The following is a 16,081-nucleotide window of genomic DNA, read 5'->3' as shown; positions in this document are numbered from 1 at the left end:
TGACATTAACTCACCTGGCGCCTGGCACAGAGCAGTGGGCATGCCCAGAAAAGGAGGCCGCAGGTGAGGTCCTAACGTGATGTGGGGCGCCGTGGGGGGAGACAGCAGAGGAGGAGGCTGAGAGAGATCCCTGCGGAAACAAAATGTAGTATGTTCATGTCTGTGTTTTAACAAATATTTTAATGGGTCATTAATATTGATAGAGTAGCAGAGGTGTAATTGTTGTAAGGAGCTGCTGTACTTCTCCTCTGCAGGGGCACAGTGTATGTGGAGTATTTTTATCAGAGCGGCTCAGAGGCCTCCATGTCGCCCCAGCGCCTCATCAGTCTTGTCACGCCGCAGCAAGCGCCGCTGGCCATAGCTGTACCCTGGACGCAGCCTCCCTCCCCTGCCACCACACACACACACACACACACACACACACACACACACACCCCCACACACACCCGCACACACACGCACACACAGCGGAGCCACACACATAATGAGGGCTGAATGCACAATGCCAGTGTGTCATGCTCTGACAGCTGGGGCGGCCCCTGCGTCTTGACCGGGCCACGGGCTGAAGGACCTCCTAATTAACACTCATCCCTCCGCTCGGCTCCCTTTTTACGCCCTTCTTCCCTCCCTCGCTCCCTCGCGCTCTCTGGGCCGCTGAAAAGGATGGAGCGTCCTGCAACCTCCACTTCTGAAAAGGCCTCTTCTCCATTATTGGCTTCATCTTTTGTCCTCCTTCAGGGGGAACGGCGCCTCTCACCTCTCCAAGCTGCTCTCTGTCTCCGCTCTGTCTAAACCATCTTTTTGCTGTTTGTCTCTGCAGTGGCTACACGACCTCTAGAATTGTTCTTCCTTTTTCATCAGTTTTCTTTTTTATCCTTCTATTCCTGGCTGTAGGTTTTGATGTGGTCTTCATCTGTCTTCTTACATACTTTTAGATTTTAGCTTTTCTGTAAATGTCCTTATTCAACACCATCCTTAGTGGATGTTCTCATTTTGGATACATTTTGGAGATGTTTTTCATCTAGTTCATAAAAAGCTGAACCCTGCATCACCTTGCCCTGCGATGTTGACCAGGTGATGTTTGAGAGATTCAGAGTGGGTGGTCTATGCAGGCCTTCAACATGCATTATCACTAGGAGCTCAAAATAACACCAACTTAAGCTAAGCTGGCTGGCCTCCCACAGAATGGATAGGTACTTTCCCTCCCACTTTTTTCAGTACAACTGCACACTCTGGTAAGATCCATTCTCAGGGACCTTCACGGGTCTTTTCTGTTTCTCCAGTCTGTGCTCTGGAGCTGCTGCTATCACACCAATCAGGGCTCAGCTGTGTGTGACGGCCGCCTCACAAAGCTTACATGAGAAACAAGCTGAGGAAAACAACTAAATCAGACCCAACATGGGGACGCATGCAACCGCAAATATTGTTTTGCAACCGTGTTCAAATTACCTAGCGCCTGTATGTCTCCCGCCTCACTAAATGGTGAGGGAGCAGAGGGAAAGGCAGAGTGAGTGTGGAGATGAGATATAGAAGGGGTGGAGGAGGAAGTGGTGGGGGCCATTCATCGATCGCCTCCGCCGCTGAAATGTTAATGCTAATCGTATAACCGCTCTCTCTGGCGGTGCCTCGCACTCCAGTGGCAGCTCCAATTAATCTTGGGTGAGGGCTGCGGCGCGTGACCCCGACGCCGTGAGCTGGGGCCTCGCTAGCCGCTGCTTATGTAATTACACCGCCCAGTGTGTAATCACCTGGCCTAATCCCTGGAGGCTAGCAATTAGCCCTGCGACGCACAGTTCCACTAGGCTACGCCAAGGCACCCGCCAAAGAAAAAAAAAAAACATACACACTTTAGCCCCCCATGACTCCAGAATGCCAGTGTCCCATCAACCCCCACCCCTTCCATTCTGATTCCCTCCTTGCTTTCTTCTCCACTCAGCACCGCCTACCCTCGGCGAGCATTCGCCCGCAGATGAATAACGGTCAATTAAAGCTGCATGACTGGGGCTGCCAGGCGTCTGCGCCACCATAATTAGGCCTAATCACGGGGAGCGAGAGAGACGCAGGCAGAGAGACAGTCCCTTCCGCTATCTCTCCTGTCTTTCTTCTTTTATAGGAGGCAATTTTGAGGGAGGAGTGTCAGACATGTCGTTTTGCTCTGGGCTGTGTGTTTGCGTGTACGCCTGCCTGTCTGTCTGTCTCCATGTGTCTCTGCGTCTTCATGTGTCAGGGCGGCCTATCTGTGCATTTTGTTCACAAACCACTAACAGGCTATAAAAAGAGCCACACAAACACCTCACATAGCCTACTTTCTGCATGTGGACTGAAGACTCAGATAGAGGTGGGCTCATAATCAAACTATTTGGCTGGATGCTGTGTCTCCTGCCTGCAGTGAGACCAGGGGCTCCTGGGGAATTCAGTGGAGTGTGACGACCTGTCAGAGTGCGACAGGCCCGTCCCGCTGCAGCCGGGGCGCGGAGAGCGCGCTGTGACAGGGCTGCCCTTAATGACGGAGCGTGGGGGGATTAGGAGCGCCGCGCGGACGCCCTCGGCTCCTTCTCCGCAGGAACACATTTACACAGGAAGCTCATTAAAATGGATGAGGCTCCCTCGTGCTCTCCCGCCCCGTATCTCGCACAGCGCCCGCCGCCTCCTATCGCACGCTCTCCTCCTCGCTTCATCTCTCACTTGTTCCTTCCTTTCCTCTGTATCTTTTGCTTTATTTTATCCTGTTTTCCACAGCCTCTGTCTTCCTCCTATTTGCCTTGCAGATGCTCATGAGCTTAGTGCCATTTAAGGCCAGACAAATGGAGCGCCAGGCTCTAAGCCCATCGAGCGGCCCTAATGATTTGTTTTTAACAATGGGTCCTAATGGGCCCCAGATAATCAATGATGAGGGGTCGATGGAAAGGTGAGCCACAGTCAGAGCGAGGGAGCGGCGTCTCTAACTCACTTCCTCAGCATCAGATCAGTGTCCCTGAGAATTTTAAAAAATTATACTACTTCTTTTCCATTTTTTTTTTTTCAATTTGTGTCTCTGTAGTTTTGAATGTATCTGCTTTAAGTCTTTTCTGTAAAATCTTCATCATTTTGCATTAGGTTAAGTTAGTTGCATTGGACTTTACATCATCACGTCTCCCAAACGTGTATATACTACATTTGCTTGTTTGATTATCATTAATAGCTGTTCTGGGTAAAGCTTCATTTATTTCTTTGGTCAACTAAAGCTGCAGTCATGCACATGTATCTTATTCAAGAAATCAATGTTTGAAATAATACAAAACATTTAGTAGTTCTCCTTATACAGAGAAATGCCCATTTAAGTAATTAAAAACAAGTCAACACTGTAGCGCCTGATAACAAAGATACAAGTAGAAAGCTAAGTTGGTAGACAGTTGCTGGGTAGGTAAGTTATAATTATTTTGTGGCATAAACTGTGAGTCCCTGTTGTGTTGTTTTAGATGCTACAATTATAGCATGGCTTTTTCCTTAAAAAAAAGCTGAATGATCTGAAGAGCCTATACTTCTATTAACCATTTAATTTAACTCAAAACGTCCAGTGAATCTGCAAGGGTTAAAGAGCACCTGGAGTGTGCTGGGGAGGGAGGGGCTGAGGCCTAGTTAACTCGCCCCTGCTCCAGAGTGGCTAATTACTCTGCTGTCGGAGAACAGGCTGACTGCACCTAACACTGGACACACAAGAATTAGCAGACATATTCACACAAACAGACCCAATTTCTGTGCGCACAGATGAGCACGCAGCGCTCGAGAAATGGAGCAAACAAACAGGCGAATCTGTGCTTCCCGCCTCAGCACACAGCCCCCATCACCACAGCGCCTGCCCGGCCACTGCGCTTCCTGCCCCCCACCCCCTCCTCCTCTGCCTCCGCACGCACACACACACATACACACATACACGCACCCTCCCGCTGCTGCACCGCCGGCCTATTATCGATCCCCCGCCTCTCCCCGCGCCACATAAATAATCGACAAGCAATTACCCGCCCACTCCCGCTGCCCCCGGCTTTGTTTGGGAGGCGTAGGGGCCGTGGCTGGGGGGAGGGCGGGGAGGAAGAGCCAGAGATGCAGGCGTGCGGCTCCACAGCAGTAGCCAAGAGGTTATTGGATCCTTAGTTTAGCCATGTTCGTACACACGGTCTTACACAGACGTGCACTGAAGCACAATGAGCCAGAAATGAAATTGGATCAAGCAAAGAAAGTAGCAGGAAACTGCGGATAGAAACAGGCACGGAAATAAACCGATTTTTACACGTGTGCCACTTTCTGCATTTAGAGACTATGCTACTTCTTCCATATACCAACACGAGAACATGCTACATAGTATGTTTGTGGTCCAGTGGAACAGGAAATGGAAGCACTTCACAAATCCGACAGATTAGTCAAAGATAACTGATTCAGCTTGTTTGTGCTACTCCATGTGAAGGACGCATTATCAAACCTAGGTTGGTTATAAAGCATATAATTTTAACTCTAGCCTGCTCATATATGCTGATATTGTGAGGCTGGAGAAAAACAAACATTAAAATGAAAGTTCAGTCTACTTCTTTTATCCCATTTTGTTGTGATTCAGCCTTCACAGTTTCTTCTTTCTTCCCATAAAAGACATGTATAGGGAAATTGTCACTCTGATGTGTACTTAGTCTTCAACACTGATAAGTACATAATCAATTCAAGCTAATGCATAGATATTTACATTGAAGTTAGTGATTTATCTTCTCAAACTTGGCTTTTCAGACTGGACTGACCTGGCAGATAAGGATGACATCAAACTATAGGACTATAGGAAAGCAGACCGCTGACTGTGTTACCTGTCTGAATAGTGCGCGTCCCGGTGCTGAGGCAGGCCCTGTTTGCGTCTCTGGCTGGACGAGGATGAACTTCCTGAAGGCAGATGAGCTTCAAGAGCCGGACTCCTCACTGCAGCCACCAGCGCCTCCTGACGAGCTCTGAGCAGATCTAAACAAGGCGAGAGAATGGGACGATAAGACGATTCAGTTTTACAACAACCCGTTTGCAAGTCACATGAAAAACAATATGGCTGTGGTTTGAACTGAAATAGAAGTAGTAAACGACAATCCAAAATCAGCCACTAAGCCGCTTACTGTTATGCTTGTTCTTCTAATCCTTTAAACACACAATAGCAGACAGACATAATGGAGGTGACCATCGACTGCTGGAATTATGTCACTTAAAGGGCCTGTACCATTTTACTGTCCGCCAATCAGGAAGCACACGTTAGCATGCTAGTTGTTACCTTTACCAACATGGCAAACCTCCGCTCTGGTCTGTGAGAGTTGAGAAAAGAGCTTATAAGCTTATCACAGTGAATAATGAAGAAGTTCACCTCTGCAAACTGTTTAAAACTAGTTCTGTTTTTCAAAGTTCTTAAGTTTTGAAGTAAAAATCTCGTACCGCACCTTTAACTGTTGAATAGCTTTATTATATTGTGCTTGTTTTGAACTTATTTTGACCACCGTTGTTTAAAAGAGCCAGTCCCTATGTATATGTTCCCTTGGTCCGGGGATTTCGTAGCCCTCTCACCTTGAACTGTCGTTGCTCTATCTCTTACCCCTCCTCCCCCTCCTTCCACCATTTCTCCCAGCATGCCCTGCTCCCTCCTGCCCTCTCCGGAGAAGAGGCCTCATCATTATCAGCGCCGGCCCGGCCACACCAGGAGACACGGCTTCTAATGAGAGAAAAATCCATCCCTCCCTCTCTCCCTCTCTCTCTTTCTCTCTCTCCCTCTCCTCTCACTCGCTACCTCAATCTATCTCCGCGCTCCACTCCGCCGCCCCCACTTTTTTAATTAGACAGATCCCTCGGGAGCTAGGGGCCATTTCCGCTGCCGGTACGGGGTGTGATGTGCGCCTGTGTGTGTGTGATTTAGGTGCGCGTGTGTGAGGCGGGCGGGGAAGGGGGGAGGAGGGAAGGCGGGGAGGGGCCGGGATAGAAGGGGGTAGAGAGGCGACAGATATTAATGCGGCCGAGCTCCGGTGTATCGATCTGTTTGCTGCGCCGGGCCGCGGGGGACTAGGCTGGCGGCAGACGAGGGTGTGTGTGTGAGGCAGAGGGGGGTGGAGAGAGAGATAAGGCCCACATCAGAGGGAATCGGACACACACATGAGCGGGTGGGTGCATTGCCGGGGTGGCAGGTTGACCTCTGAGAGTTTCCTGTGGTCACGATCCCACCTCACCAATTATTTTGTACGGCCGGCGCGGTTAAAGGGGCACTCTGGCAATTTTCCATGGCACTTCTATTAACACTGATGGCAAAATTCATACAAAAGATGCCGGAAGTAACTTGAGAAGTACTTTTTAGCGATAGTAAAAGTATATAGAAGTAGTGGAAGGGGTAGTAACAGTGACAGAAATGCTGGTAAGTACTATTGTTCAGTTAAGTTGTTTATTTTTTAAATCCAATACGATACTATCAATCAATTGTAGAATGGAACAAAAACTAAATCTACTAAAAGGCTATCTCTAAAGAAAATCTACAAGAATAAAAAAGCTTTTGAGACTTAAGTGTTAAAGTCAAATGTATAATGATGAGATGTGCTGATTTAAGCACTTTTACTTTTCTACTTTGTCACTTTCTCCCACAGAGCTTGGATAAAAACAACAGCGATGCCTAAAAAGACACTCATCCTCGGAGCACGTGGATAATTATGCAGAGTAAACAAAGTCCATGTTAGCGCTGTTGTCGTGTTAGCGTTGTTGTTAGACTGCACTCTCTCCGTAGTCATTTTACCAAGTTCAGCATTCGCACCAAAGGCTAAATGAAGGTAGAAGAGGTAACACAAATGGCCTTTTTGTCATTATCAGGATGTTTTAAGTGTCTACAGAGCCTCGAGAGCGCTTACATCTATGGTCCTCATTCTGAAAAATACAGAGCGGTATCAGTGGTTTGGTCCGAGTACTCGCAGGAGGAGATGCAAACATAGAAGTGTTCAATAGAGTAAGTACAGCTTAAGTGTGACATGTCTCAGTTACTTAATTGTAGTGAACTTGGTACTTGCACCTTCACACACAGCCAAATGCAAACTTTCATCTCCCCTTTAACAGGTACAAGAACCAGTAGATGCAGCATCCCAAGCTGGTTGGAGGTGCAAGATCTAACTTGAATTGTCAAGAAGTCAGCAACTGTGCTTATTGTTTCCTTAGATTTTAGTCCTCATGTTTGAGCCAGAGATGCTTCTTGGACTCTACTTTGTTCATGCTCAAAGGAGTGATATGTCCGTCTTTTTCAATCATTTTAGCCAGAAATTTTGCTGGAAATGCCAGGCCAGCCAAAAATACATGCTTCTCCAATACTTTTACATGAGGAAACACTAAAAAATACTGTAAAATCAATGGGTGATGTAGTAAATGCTGTTAATCTGAGGTGAGAGAAGTTGGATTTTGTGTATTCATTTCCGAAACGTCACTGAAATGAGCAGACCTGATTGCACGGCTCATTGTGAGTTTACCGTGAGATGTTGCGGAGGAGGTGGAGACCAGACTGAAAGATCGGTGCATAAAAATATACAGCGAGCACCAGTCTGGATCCCAGGCAACCAAAAACCTATGCTTCCGCTTTGGTGTCTGTATAACATATGCGCAGATCCCCCTTCTCTAAAACTCATTATGTTGCAGCTGCTGTTTCAGGCTAAACTCTGTGGTGGAAATGAGAGTCCTAATTGAGCACAATAACACATACCACTCACATCTCTGCCTGTGAGTTTGCAGGAGTTATTTCGGGAGGTCCCAGTTTCCCACTTAGACCAATCCAGCTTATCCCTCCATTGTGCCATCCCATTTTCCTCTCTGCCATCGCTCCTGGAGTTAGGCCTAAATCCCCGTGGTTAAGCCGGGTTTTCCTCTGCGTGAGAATATGGAATAGTAGTGAGCACATGCCGACCAGCCAGACGTGTGGAGGATTTGAGCATTGGCAGGTACACAAAAGACGGCATCCAACTGGTATTCCATACAGCAGTAAATATGTTATCAAGAAGACACACTTCTACTACTGCCAGAATCATGCGGTTAAATAAAAGGTACACTATATCTGATTGGTGATTTGGTTCTGTTTTAAACCAGTGCATGCATATTTTTATCTAGTTTAACTCTTTAATAGGGAGGCACTGATCCAGCCTTTTCAGTTCTGATACCGATTTCGATACTAAAGCTGTAAATATCTGCCGTTTCCTGATATCGGGCGATATAAGTGCAGAGACTGAAAACGGCATTTATTTCCTTTTAACAAAAACAAAATAAGATAAAGCTAATCCTTATGTGTTATGTAGCTGTTATTTACCCCACAAATAACTACAGAACAACTTTGTATAAAAAAAAGTTCAAACATTATGAGACTACAACAGTACATAGTCTAATTACATCAATGTATATGTCCAACCGGGATAACAGCTGAACCAATATTTGGAAGCTAATATTTCATCCAGCTAATTTTCAGCACTGGCGTCAATATCTGTATTGGATCGGTGCATCCCTGCTCTTTAATGACGGCTCAATCAGCTCGTATAGACTTTGGACAGCACACTTTGGGGTCGCTGCGATGGCCAACGTTGAACATTCATTGCACAAACTACTGATATTGATATTTGAATCATAGGAACCAAAGAACCAATCTGAAGCGAAGCTGTTGAAAGTAACGCCCATTCCCGGTTGCATCACCGGTTTAGCAGAGAGCGGGCTAGGCTAAACGCTGTCAATCAAACCTGTTGCTAAAGCTAGCAGGAGCAACCTCAGGGAACAAAGGCGCCTGATTTGTTTGTTATTAATGTTCATATCTTGAGTTGCGGACAGCCTGACAGCAGCAGTTACAGCGGGAGGTGACAGTTTTCTAATTTAAGATGAACTGGAGCCAGAGTCGATTGAGCCGGAAGCGCGCCCAGTCTCACTTCCTGTTTTGAATGCAGCGGCTAGCAGGTTAGCTATGTCCATTGATATATATACAGTCGATGGCTTGAATGTTAGAAAGAGTCGGTTTAATGTTGAACGTAAGGACTAAAACAATGCACAAATACACTTTCTGCACTAGGCCAACCTGTGTCTGCTTTTATTAGACATAAAAGCAGTCAGAAAACATAAAAAACACACTTTGTCCTAAGAGAGCTCATAGGTGCCTTGGAGATCCCTTCATCATGAGGCAGACCTTGGATCCCGGCCAGTTAATCTCCAGCCGACCAACTTTTACTCTTACCAATTTAACCCTTTATTAAGACAAAGACACCATCAATCTTTCTACCTGGGTCCAAATTTATCATTGTAACAGGCGCTGGACCAATTTCACCTCCAAACTAATTGTGTGCAGCTTCTTAACATGGGACAAAACCCCACCCATGCTTCCTTTTTCATCTGGATGCTCCGCCTCTTTTCGGCTCTCCTTTCATCATCATGAGGTGAGCGGGAAAGCCCTTCTAGCCATTTGCACCCCACCACACACCCTCCTCTCTCTTTCTCCTCCTCGGCCCATCAGGTCCGGCGAGGGCCTCTCCAAAAACACCTTGCTCACTGGTACACCCCCTCCGCACTTTCATTTTCTGTGCCCCACACTTCAAACACATGAAAGGATGCTCTGCAGGGACCAAGGCTAAAGGGAAAGCTGGAGGTGGTGCTGGGTACAAGAAAAAATAGGAAGGGAGTTTTGAAAGCAGTACTTGTGGAGTGTAGGAGACGAGTGAGGGTGCAAGGGGTCATAGGGGCCCGGGCTACGCAAGGTCAACGCCAAGGACTCTCTTAACAAAGTGGTCTCAATATCCCAATGGGTCTAAGCAGCTGTCTCTATGTCAAACTGTTTTGTACGTCGCAAGTTTCAGTTTCTTAACAAGCTCCAAACTGTTAATTAGAGAAGGATAGATGTGGGGGTAGTGTTAGAAGAAGTTTTCTCTTTGTAAATGGTGTAGGGGACAGACAGAGGAAGTAGCCAGGTGTGGAACTAAACGTTAACAACACAAAACTTGGCTGTGAGCAGTGCTGGCAAAAGCTGTGAGGCCCATCCACTTAAAAGATCTGATAGAGAAAACAGAGGAGATGCAGACACTTCCATGAGAACGGTAATGAAGCGCAAACTTGTATTTTGATTGGAGTTATTCACACTTTGCTGTAACTCATTTCCGTGTCTTTTTGGCAGATGGTAAAAGTAAAGATACCTGAAAACGTTGTTGTTTCTATCAACAATCGCAAACTGTGTCTTTACCACCTGCTTTTGTTATATTCGAAAAGTACAGCTACAATAGACTGACAAATTACAAAATGGAGCTTTTGACCTTTTCTGCTTAAATACGAGTGGACGTAGCTTGACGATGATGAGTCCAGGTCAGGCTCGGTGAATGGACGAGTTCAAATCTGTTGCCCAGTGCAGATAAAAAATTATTCAACAGTATAAGGAACAAAAAACTACATTCTGCTCTATAGGTTTTAGTTGTATTATCTGAAATTTCTATGCTGTACTGAGGGCTTTCACTGCCGGCTCAGTCCGTGTTATCTTAGCCTGCGTCATCAGAGGTATAATGCTCCCTACAACAGAAGCATAGGGAGACTGGACTGTACTAGACTGGAATGGACAACACTATCATAATGTCTTGAGGGTTCACGTTCACGTACTGATGGTAAATAAACTTCTCTTAAATTAGAACTCCAGCGTCATGCCTTTTCTCTTTGTCTCTCTGGCGACTGCAATTTTCTGAATGTCTCTCCCCACTCTTTGCCCCCATTTCATGCTTCACACTGTCTGTATAATAAAATCTTTATACAAGCTGAAGCTGTGTGCCAGTATACCAGTCCATGTATGTGTTTACAAGTTTAAATTCAGTTGAAAAAGTCAAAGTTGCTGACATTCCAACATCTTATTTTTTTGGTAAAACCTCATGCGTTTCCTTTAAATAAAACCATCATGTGAGTTCACTTTCCGACTAACTTTTAAATTCCCTTGAAGAGTATAGAAGAATAGTGTGGAAACTGTCAAAGTGAGGAATGTGGAAGTGAGCAGCATGTCTGAGTTGCGCCACAACGTCTGCCTCCAAGCGCCGAGGCTTCTGGGAAAAGGAAGCCGCCATCAGACTTTACCCTGCGTCATAAAATCCCCCTGCCCCGACCACGTCTCCTCCAAGACACAAGGAAAAGGCTATTAACGTGTTTATAAGCTTCGCCCCCTAGATTTGCAGCCGGCAATTAAAAATCATTACTAATCAAATAAAAATAAAAGTAGCTCCAAGTACAATTCAGGCGGGCGCTGCGAGGATTTATGCTTCAGCAAAAGAGCTCGTAAACACTGCAATGGCTTAATGTATGTTCTGTAGAAAAATGCGAAAAGGTTACAGTTTAATGGAAAACGCAGTGAACATACATAAAACTAACTTATAAAACTCAAACAGGGCATGATTCCCAATTGGAGCTACTATTCTCTTAAAAACAATATTTGTGTGTGTGTGTTTCTGTGTGTGTTGACAGAAACTGAGTTAAAACTAGGACAAGTAGATTTCTAGGCTTGGCACTGGGCCAGCAAGAGTCCGATCAATGGTTGCCGTTGATGCATGCAAAGGATTGTGGGTGTTAACACAGAGGCGCGTGGTCAGAAATCACCCTGAGTGACACATTGGCGCTGGGTGGGCAAGCTCTACAAATAGAAATGTCAGCACGACTGTGGCTGGGGCAGAGCCGGCAGCAGCGTGGCACGCTTTAGCACGGCACCCAGAGCACTGAGCGCTCACTCAGAAGGACAGAGGTGTTATAAATGCTGCTTGGGCGCTTTAAAAGGATAATCGGAAGTAAAATCAGAAATGCCTATCCTTAAATGACATAACTGCATAATAGGAGTCATATATTCCTTTGATAATAATTCAATTCTATAGAGACAGAAGAAAAATGTCAATAGTCGACCAACAGGACAATCTCATGAAAAAGCTACAAATTCACACTTTCTGATTGTGGCTTCACCTCCATCTCCAACGTATTCATCAAGTAGAATTTATTACAAATTTTTTTACCTCACAAAACATCTAATTTCAAAATGTAGGTTGCGTTGAATCGAACTATTCACCGGTTTCAGTCAGCTCCAAAAAATGACACACATTTTAAGCTCTTTGTGAAAAAAGTGACTCAGTACAGTGTTACACGTACGCTCTACAACAGAAGCATTTGAATGGACAATACTACCGCAATGTGCTGAGTGGTGGATAAACTTCTCATGAGTCCCCTGCCTACTTCTATTATTCTTCTACAACAGCTGATAGCAAAGTTAGTCCAGATATAGACAAATATTTAAAAAAAAACCGAGTAATTTACACTAAAATTGATCCAGACCAAGAAGTAAAACTGTATTATTTGAGCTTAACTGACATGAAAAAATCTAAATCTGCCCTTCCCCCACTGACAGCAGCTTATTTGTACTGACCGTGTCCTGGCAGGCCCATGCTGCTGGCCAACTGGTACAGTCTCTGCTGCTGCTCCTCGTAGCTGCCCTGCTCACTCAGACTGAACATCATCCTTCTGTAGTGGTCTTCAGGACTCATGTGACCCACACTGCCCCCTGCCTCCACCACCGGGCTCTGCGGGTTCTCTGAGGGATAGAGGGGAACAAACACTATTAAAAACCTTAAACTTTTCCAGACCAAGGAATTTCTGGTGTTCAGGAGCTCAACAGTGACTGCGCACCACTTAGGTTCTGGAAGTATATTTCCCATTCCTTTTTCCCTCGTCTCACAACTAATTAGCTATGTGTCAACTAAACCAGGACAATACCTTATTAAACGTCTTTGTAAGTCTCTGTGATGGCCTCTCCTTGCTTCTCCTTGCTATCTCCGGGCGGAAAACCAGCCTCGCAACGTGGCCGACTCCAATCAAGAAAGAATTCTCCAGGGAAACCTCGGCTTTCTTATATTTGGCAATGTTAAATGTTTTTGTATGTGATCATCCAGACTTATTTCAGTAAAAGAGAAAAAGGAGACAAAACAAACGCTTTTGGAGCTGTTCTTTTACAGTGTATTCTCACAAAGGAGCAGCAGGGGGAGCTCTATCGTAGAAGTGATTTAGTTCTGCTTTAAGAATGTTTTCGTTTTTTTTACTTAATACAACTCGTTCACTCCATTTAAACTATTTTCAAAGTGAACTGGACAGGACCCTGACCCGCAGTTTGGAAACCGCTGAGTTTACATTTCCAATCACAGCAGACTGGCTCTTACAACTGAACCACAAGACAGTTTTCGGCGCGTATCATTCACCGAGGAGTCCATGTTTTCAGATAGAAGCCTCTGCAGATGAAGCTCTACACATGTCCATGCATAGTTAATGCCCCGAGCCTGACCCCAGCCTGAACCCAGCTCTGCTCTGACAGACACGGCAGCACCCAGCGCTCACAGGCTGCAGGTGAGAGGTTAGTAAAAGAGGGTTGGTACAGGATTTTTCCAACTCTACATCCAGTATTGACTAAAGATGTGACCAAATACCCCAAAAGAAATATAATTCTTTCTGGCGTATTTTCATGGTTGAATTAAAGACATCTATGTGCAGTTTACAGAAATTTAAAAAGCTAAAACTGATTTGAAAAGTATAAACATGTATTGAAGTGAAATGATGGTGTAAACTTTAACATGCAACACATAAAAAGCATAAAAGCTCTGTGTTGTTGTGCTTTTACTTTAGTGTCTTTGGAAAAATGACGCTGTGTTTGATTGATTTCTCTCTGTTGTTAATTCCTATGCCCCCTCCCTCTCCCTCTCCTCTCCCCTGCCCCCCTCAGTCAACAGTAACCTGATCTGAGGTGCGGGTGGCGGGAGGTGGTTTGGGAATGGGGAAAGACAGAGGAGGCGGGAGCGCTGGGAAGCTGGGGTTATTTTTACTTATACTCTCTCGCTCCCTATTGACACTGAGCTCGGCCCCGGGCGAACGAGTGGCGGGATGGGGCGGGAGAGGGTGGGGGTGCTGCCCCATCTGCCCCAAAGCCATTAGTAGGAGGGAAAAAAGGAAAGGAACTTGTAAGCGTGGAACTGAAACTTTTTACTTTCATTACTTGTTACTAAGAAAGCTATAAGAAAGAAAATGAACAAAAAAGATGCTGGTGAAATTCTAGAAATAATTTGTGGCTTTTGTGGTTCATTTGTGTTACACTCAGCCATGGGATTTACGGGCAAGCGTCAGCATTATCGGATCTACAGCAAAAACAGGAAGTCATACGGAGAATCTAAAAAACACTGGAGATACACATATGTTCTATTACTATTTATCAATACTATGGCCGCCCACCTCAACCTCAACTTGAGTTACCTGCTATTTCTTTGAAGGTAACTCAGGTCAGTATGTTTTCCACCTCTCTAGCTAATCCAAGCATATGCAGAATCCCTATATGTCTGCTCATCTGTATTTGTGTGTAACTAGTGTGTGCCTGCCCAAACTTTGCTGAGCGTTTAGTCACAGCAGGGGCGCCGTCTTCGCACCGAAAAGAAGAAAAACAGACATCATTTACGCAGCGGAGGCCGGTCTCTGAGGCTCAGGCCATCCACTATACTCGCAATTTATTCCTCCGCCTGCGTTGGTCATTAAGGGATAGAGCGTGCTGCCAAAACGGAAAAGAGGATATGGGGATGTGACGAGCAGAGACACACAGGTGCGGTGTGAAGGGAGGGGAGGCAGATCAGGGTTAAACACACTGGATCAGTCGTGTTTTCTGACGGCTTAAAGGCACTTCAGCTGGACGAAAGCGCACTCAACACAGCAGCAGCAGCCATGTTCAAATAAAGCCTCAACAGACGTACAGCAAACACGAGACTTTGAAAATGTGATGGCGAGGAATTGTTGAAGGTTGATTTGACTTTTTTAGAAGCCGGAAGTCCCAAGTTAGTGTCTGGATGTCTGGATAAATGCAAACAGACACAAGACGACAAAGAAACGTACAAAAAACTACTCATGATTCATACTATAGTGCAAGGGTGTTCAAAGTTGGCTGTGAAGTACGATGGTAGGGTAGCAAAATAATGTAGTTTATTTAATATAATTGTGCAAAATTGACTCTTTAAAGATTTTAACCATGTTGTAGTTGTTGTCTCCTCACCATTTACCCTCTAGAAGTTGTATTTGGAGTGATTTGTGCATATTTGAGCAATCTTTAATCGCTTATTTTCAAGACTCCATATTGCAAATCAACTCGTGTCCCCGGTATATGCCCACTGCTATGTACTTACTTCGTTTTTTCCAATTTTATTTTCCTAATCAGTGATACAAGTAGGATTTGGCAGCATCACATAGTCATTTTGGTGCAAATTTAAAAAAATCTTCTGCTTGTTGGCTTGATGTGCATCTATCCATATCCTACGCCGACTCTTTGTTGTGATGACGTTTACAGCGGTGTCAGTTCCCATTGTGTACTGCGGTTTTCTAACATGGAAATCTGCAGACTTATTTCTTTTATTTTCATCATTTTTTATTAATATTGCGATTTTAAATGGCCAAATTGTAACATAATGACCCACAGGTGTCATAGATTATAACCATAGAGCAGACGCATTATTCATTTCCCCTAAATCCAATTAATGTTTAAACGTACATGCTTTCCACTATCAAATTACAAATTGTATTCTATATATACATTTGTACTAAACTATAAAATATAATACTCAACAGACGTATAAACATAATCTGATACTCTGGGTGAAAGATGGGGATCCCCACCTCATCTCACTGTCATTTCTGGGACCTTAGCCTAAAAGATATTCAAGACCCATGCTCCAGTGGGTATTTTAACAGGGTGTTCCAGTGATGTTTAGCTACTAGTTTCTGACTTTCAATTTTATTTTATGCACTTTTTAGCCGATACAAAAGTTGTGCAAACTTACATACAGCCCTCCCGCTGGTAAATGCAACAGTAACACTGAGAAGAAGCTGAGAAAACTTCCAACCAGTCGGACACGACACACACACACACACGTTTGGACACACCCTCTCATTCAGTGTTGTTCAATGCTGTTCAATGTTTTCTACTTTCTACATTTTATATACATATGGAAGACTTTAAATATATGAAGCAAGATATATGGAATTATGTATATATTTAGTAGAGTTGTTTAACTTTTTT

At 44.9% G+C, this 16,081-nt stretch overlaps 1 protein-coding gene across 3 annotated transcripts in view; it reads right to left on the bottom strand.

Moving 5' to 3' along the window:
• Positions 1-16,081, bottom strand: part of samd11 (sterile alpha motif domain containing 11) — a 48,749-nt gene that overhangs the window by 4,501 nt on the left and 28,167 nt on the right. For all 3 annotated transcript variants that reach the window (XM_055222797.1, XM_033969718.2, XM_033969719.2), the window contains exons 6-8: positions 12,410-12,574; positions 4,827-4,974; positions 15-130 (exon numbers count right to left, since the gene is read on the bottom strand). In XM_055222797.1, the coding sequence (XP_055078772.1) occupies positions 15-130; positions 4,827-4,974; positions 12,410-12,574 (429 nt within the window). The remainder of the gene's footprint in view (positions 1-14; positions 131-4,826; positions 4,975-12,409; positions 12,575-16,081) is intronic.

This window comes from Periophthalmus magnuspinnatus, chromosome 7 (assembly GCF_009829125.3).
Source record: "Periophthalmus magnuspinnatus isolate fPerMag1 chromosome 7, fPerMag1.2.pri, whole genome shotgun sequence".
NCBI classification, from domain to species: Eukaryota; Metazoa; Chordata; class Actinopteri; order Gobiiformes; family Gobiidae; genus Periophthalmus; species Periophthalmus magnuspinnatus.
Note: the sequence above shows the minus strand (reverse complement) of the source record. Positions and strands in the feature narration are given on the sequence as shown.